The sequence below is a fragment of the Humulus lupulus genome, chromosome X (assembly GCF_963169125.1).
Source record: "Humulus lupulus chromosome X, drHumLupu1.1, whole genome shotgun sequence".
NCBI classification, from domain to species: domain Eukaryota; kingdom Viridiplantae; phylum Streptophyta; class Magnoliopsida; order Rosales; family Cannabaceae; genus Humulus; species Humulus lupulus.
In genome coordinates, this window is record NC_084802.1 from 106,577,599 (window position 1) to 106,584,039 (window position 6,441).

Below are 6,441 nucleotides of genomic sequence, written 5' to 3' on the forward strand. Positions count from 1 at the left end.
TATACTATCAAAATATACTTACCAAAATCCTTGTGCTTAAGAACTTGGATTTCCTAACCAAGAATAGGAATAAGGTTAGAATGAGTAGAAGACTATGAGAACTTAAAGAACATAATACAGAAATGGACTAGAGTGTGGGAATACCTTGAAGACTTGTAAGACCAATCTAAACCTTGAACCGAAATGCTATAAAACCTTACTTCCCAAGTGTTTGATAAGCTTATGATGATCAAGCTTATGATTCCCAACCCAAGTGTTTACACTCTCACACTCACCTAGCAACTTGAAGCCTCTGAACTTAGAGTAATAGATGAATAAATGGCTTGGTACTAGGTCCTATTTATAGAGTTTAGGAATGAAAAGATGTCATTTAACTTGAATAAAAATAATGGCTTTTTAAGTGAAAATAATTTGAATTATCGTTCAGCAGAGGCTGAAGACACGTTCAGAAAGGTGCTAGACTTATCAAGAGGTTGAAGGTTTGAATGGAAAACGATTTCAAAAACTTTCAAATTATGCTGAGAGGGGCGATATATTGCCCCCTGTAGGCAATATATCGCCTAGGCCAGTATGCCCGAGGTAATCGTGCATTGTTTCGGGTTTTTCGTATCTTCGTGCTGCGATATATTGCCCCCTATAGCTGCGATATATCAGCATACGCTGATTATTTAAACACGAAATTACACAGTTTTAGCTTAATTTAAATTGAGTAAATAGCCTTGACTAAGCCCTCTAACGTTTTCAAAGCTGCTGACTGACCTTAGAGCATTCAAATTTTACCCTTAATAAATTTAATCCTCAAAATACTTAATCATTAATAACCCATACATAACTTGTGCTATTATCTAATTGATTCTTATCTAACCCTTATAATATAATAAATATTACCCTCAATATCAGTCATATTAATCAAACCTTAGGTTAAAATTAATATTCTTAAACTATAGGTTAAACTTAGAAAATCTACAAGTACTACTACGAGTGTCCAAATAAATCCCGGTCTGAACCAAAAATCCACAGTCATAAAGATAATACTATTATTACTATTATACTACTATCTAACTAGCTAAGTAAAGTTCTTGGACTCTACATTCAGCCTTTGCTGGATCAGCAACAACAACAATAGTCTTATTTTCTCCTTCTTTACTAGGTCCACCCATGATAGGCTCAATAATCTGAAGCTCGTTCATGAGCTACATGAGACCATAGTTGAGTTGATGATGAACGTGAAGACACGGTGCCATTCGAGCATTCACGGTGTCATCATGTATGTGTGGAGATGGTGCTATCCAAGCATCTACGGTGCCATCACGAGCATTGATGGTGACATCACGAACGTGCGGACACGATGCTTGTTCTAGGGATTCCTCAATCATGACGAACTCGGAGTTGTCACCAATCAACTCTATGTTGATATTCTTCTCCAATTAAGGAAGTTTTCTCCAGTGAATTTCTCCATCGAAAGTTGAGTAAGGATGGGAGTAGACACTACTTAACTTAAAACTACAAATTACCAATAAAATAGAAATCAATCACATTTGCTCAATAAAACATCTATTCAAACAAATTTCAAGAAATAACACAACATATACCAAAATATGTAAGATGTGAGAAAAAAATACCAAGAACAATCATATATCTATTTCTTTAGGTTTTTAACTAATCTATGATATCATTTTCCCGGCTGGCGAGAGTCAAAAATACCACTAGTTTAATAGAGTTGTAAACTCATTTAATAATGGACACCACTATTCACAACCTACTATTCGATCAAAATAAGCAAACAAAATCTCTTATTTTATGAGCTAGACCCACGGTTTCGATAATCATAGATTTATTCCTTGTAGTCACCATAGGGGTGAGTCTAGTAGAATTTGACCTATAATTATTTATCTTTCGAAATCTAACCTTCCCAAAAGAACTAATGAACACCTTCCGTAGGGGGACGAATCAAAGCACCTCGAGGCCCCATTAAGCTATTGACTATGTTAAACCAACAATGGAGATCGAATATAATGTAGAGTCCAAGAACTTTACTTAGCTAGTTAGATAGTAGTAATAATAGTAATAGTAGTAGTATTTTTATGACTGTGGATTTTGGTTCAGACCGGAATTTAATTGGACACTCGTAGTAACACTTGTAGATTTTCTAAGTTTAACCTATAGTTTAAGAATATTAATTTTAACCTAAGGTTTTATTAATATGACTGATATTGATGGTGATATTTATTATATTATAAGGTTTAGATAGACCCAATAAGATAGTAACACTTTTCTTGTGTATATTTAATGATAATTAAGTATTTTTGAGGAATAAGTTTATTAAGAGTAATATTTGAATATCCTAGGGTCTGTCAGCAGCTTTGAAAATGTTAGAGGACTTAGTCAAGGCTATTTACTCAATTCAAATTAGGCTGAAAATGTGCAATTTCGTGTTTAAATATTCAGCGTATGCCGATATATCGATGCTATAGGGGGCGATATATCGCAATACGGGGATACGAAAAACACTTAACTTCGCACAATCACCTCGATGAGCCTCGGGCATACTGGCCCAGGTGATATATCGCCTACTAGGGGCAATATATCGGCTCCTTTGATGGATTTTTGAATGTTTTTGAAAACGTTCTCATTTTAATCTTTAACCTCTTGATAAGTCCAGCATCTTTCTGACCGAGTCTTCAGCCTCTGCTGAACGATAATTCAAATATTTTTCACTTAAAAAGCCATTATTTTATTCAAGTTAAATGAAGATCTTCTCATTCTTGAACTCTATAAATAGGACCTAGTACCCAGTCATTTATTCATTCATCAAGCTACGTTAAGAGGTTGCAAGCTACTAGGTTATTTTTGAGTGCTTAAACACTTGGGTTGGAGATTATAAGCTTAATCATTATAAGCTTACCAAACACTTGGGAAGTAAGGTTTATAGCACATTTTGGTTCAAGGTTTAGATCGGTCATAGAAGCATTCAAGGTATTCCAAACTCTAGTTCATTTTGGTATTGCTTTCCTTAAGTTCTTATAGTTTTCTACTCAACATCCTAACTTCATTCTTTATTCTTGGTTAGGAAATCTAAGGTCTTGAACATAAGGTTCTTGGTAAGTATCTTTCGATGGCATAGTTCTTTCATTATTTTCATCCTTTTTTCTTTAAGTATACTCACCTTCGTTTGATGGATTTTAGGAGTGTCCCAAGGTTCCAAACCTATTCAAATATCTCGGTATTTTTGGTAAGGAAAATAGGATAGGATATTATATGCTATTTGTTATCTTATGATTTATGTGTTATGTTATATGTTATCTTATGATTTATGTGTTATGTTATGTATGTCCTAGACTTGGGCATATGACTTGTATAACTAACAAGCCCCAATAAATTTATGGGCATATGACTTGCTTAGCTACACTACACCAAATAACCCTTTCCACAACATTTAAGTATAACTCTTTTAAAAAAGTGTTATCCTAATCCCATAAAATTTGGGAGGACTAAAAAAAATGGCGCACAAATACATTAATTGGCGGCAAATGAAATAATTGTGCCAAATATTGTATTATTTCACTTGCTATTCTCATTTTCTAAATCTACATATCTCATTCTCTCTCTTAACTCTTTGTCTCCCTCACATCTATCTAAACCTAGCAAAAATCTCCCTACCCAAACCCCAAATTTTCCCGAACCTCCTCTAAAAAAATTTCCAAACTTTCCGAGAGGAAATTCTCCAAATTTCCCAGAAATTTCCCCACAACCTCAAACTCCCAGCTCTCCCTACCTCTCACTGAAATCCCAAAATTCTAGTCCTCTACTAATAATCTTTATCCTGTGCTGTTTCGGTCTGCTTCTGAGCTCAGTGGTGGTGGTGGTGGTCCCTTTGACTTGCTCCGTCATTCGAATCCTTCCGGTGATGAATTCCTGATGAATAGGACTGTCCTCACTGGTAGTTCTACTAGCCGTGTGGTGGTTGGCCGCCACGAGATCCGAATCAGACCTTGGCCGCATCCGAATCTGACTGAGGTCATGAAGGCGTACCAGATTATTTACACGGTTCAGAGGGAGCAGAGGCGTCAATTTGGAGTCAAGAACCCTAGAACCATCATTGTGGTGACTCCCACTTATGTGAGGACATTCCAGGCCCTTCACATGACCGGTCTGATGCACTCGCTGATGCTGGTGCCGTACGAAGTCGTTTGGATCGTGGTGGAGGCTGGTGGAGCTAGCAATGAGACCGGTTCGATCCTCGCCAAGTCGGGACTTTGGACCATTCACGTTGGATTCGAGCAGCGAATGCCGAATTCTTGGGAGGGTCATCATCGATTGGAGGCTCGGATGAGGCTTCGTGCATTGAGGTGAGTTCATGGTACTTTTGCTCTGCTCAGTTGTTGATTTTAGCGTTTATGTTAGTTTTGTTTCCAAAATTGAGCTACATTTATGATACTTGATCTTGATATATAAATAAATTAGCAAGGTGATTCTATACTCTTTGTTCTCTATTCGCACCTTTCTTTCCTCACTTATTTTGTTCTTACTTTGATACAAGTTTAGGTTCATATTTTAAATTATTTGAATATGGCAGTTTTAATTAATAATAGTCCTTTAGATTTGGGCTGTGTTCATTTTTGTGTTTGTGTGAGTTTTTGGATTTTTCATTAACATTACTGTATAATTATTTATTTTACAGCAATTTTATAGTCTAATTATTGATTATGAGCTCTCTTTTTGTTGTTTGGTTTGTTAGTACTGATACTTTACAAGGATGATTGACCTAGCTGCTGATTATTGTCCATGATTCATTCTATAATTAAGACAGAAAGTATGCTTTTTAGTTTGGAAAATTACAAGAGATGAACATCCATACTCTAATTTTAGTCTTACAAGAGATGTGTTATATGTTATTTTCATTATAAATTCTATACATGTATACCCAGAATTTTGAAAGTTGTACAGTTAGTTTTCCATCTGTTTTATTACAAAAAAAATGCATACTAGTCCAATTTGGTAAACTTTTAAAAAGGGAACAATTAGTCTATAATGCATGGACTATTCCTGTTACAAATCTATCAAAGGGACTAAAGCTGTGAATTTTGTTTTTGATTTAACAAGGATGCCATTTTACCCGATCAAATTAAGTGAAAACTAACTGACAGTTTTAGTAGCCATAGGCCTGTCCCAGATAATTTAATCTTTCTGTAAGATTTTTAGTGCTCTGACTCTTTTCCTGTTTCCATTTGTATCAGGAAAATGGGTATTCTCGAGACATTCTGACTACGGTGCACAGAAGTAGAGCTGACTGTCCACGGCCTGAGGTTTAAAGTTGTTGAACCTTTGTGCAATCTTATTTTTGGTAATGTACATCTTATTCAAAACTTCATGTAATTGTCATTGGGCAGGAAATGGTTACTGTCAGTGTAGATGGTTCTGTGCTTGATCGAATTTATAAAATCATGTCATATTTACGTCTCTAATTTATATTTGTCATAAAATCATGTCATCTTGATGCTAAATTGAAGTTATTAAGCATGTATATCTGTTTTGATTTAATATATATAAATATTTAAATTTTTATTAAGCTGTCTCTGATGATACATTAGACTAAATTTTGGGGCTCAGTTGTTGAATTCTTGAAGTATAAAAATCTTCTTGGTAAATTTTCATATCATTATTGTGATTCATATGGCCTCTTTCTATTATGAGTTTAGTTATTTCTCACTGCAACTAATCATTCGAGGAAAGGTTGGATATACAGAATCAGTTTTGAGTTCTATAATTTGATGGCACTCTTATTTATTTGTTTACTTATTTATATTTGTGGCACTCTTTTAGGTCTTGTCTTAAAAAAAATCTGTATTTCCTTCTTTCATTATTGTCTCTAATGTTTTTTGCAGTCACATGTTGACTTTGGATTAAAAGTACTTGGTGCAAATGCTATGTCCATTCCTGGCCTACATGGGTTTGTCCAGGTAGAGTACTCGTTTAAGTTTCGTTGATTGAGGCTTAGTTGAATAAACACATAAATACATGCATCCATCTTATAGACAAACATAATTTTCTGGGAGTACATATTAATCCTAATATAGTAACTAAATTAATATTGCTTGCAGTTTTTACTTATCTTTTTTTTATTTTTCAGAGATGTTTCATTTTGTTCCTTAATACTATTTCTTTTATTATGTTGGCTAGACACCACTCTACTCCACGGCCAAAACCAGCTCCAAGGGCTTAAAAACTCTTTATTGATTCTAAGTTTCAATCTGTTGAACAATGGAGTCTAGCTCCAAGCTTCTCTCATAACAGTAGTACAAGATATCTCTAGGCTCTCTAAAACTCACTCTCAATATTACAATGTATGTAAAAACTGAATTGGATTAAATGATAGAATAGGAGCCTTATATATATACATGTGATGTAAGTGACTGAAATCCCCTCCAAGGCCCGAGCACC

General features: G+C 34.8%; 1 protein-coding gene across 1 annotated transcript; it reads left to right on the forward strand.

The window, feature by feature from the left end:
• Window positions 1–3,412: 3,412 nt before the first annotated feature.
• Window positions 3,413–5,336, forward strand: LOC133804412 (probable beta-1,4-xylosyltransferase IRX14H). Its single transcript, XM_062242583.1, has 2 exons — window positions 3,413–4,349; window positions 5,238–5,336. The coding sequence occupies exons 1-2, from the start codon at window positions 3,919–3,921 to the stop codon at window positions 5,263–5,265; spliced, it is 459 nt and encodes a 152-aa protein (XP_062098567.1). The 5' UTR covers window positions 3,413–3,918; the 3' UTR covers window positions 5,266–5,336.
• Window positions 5,337–6,441: the final 1,105 nt, after the last annotated feature.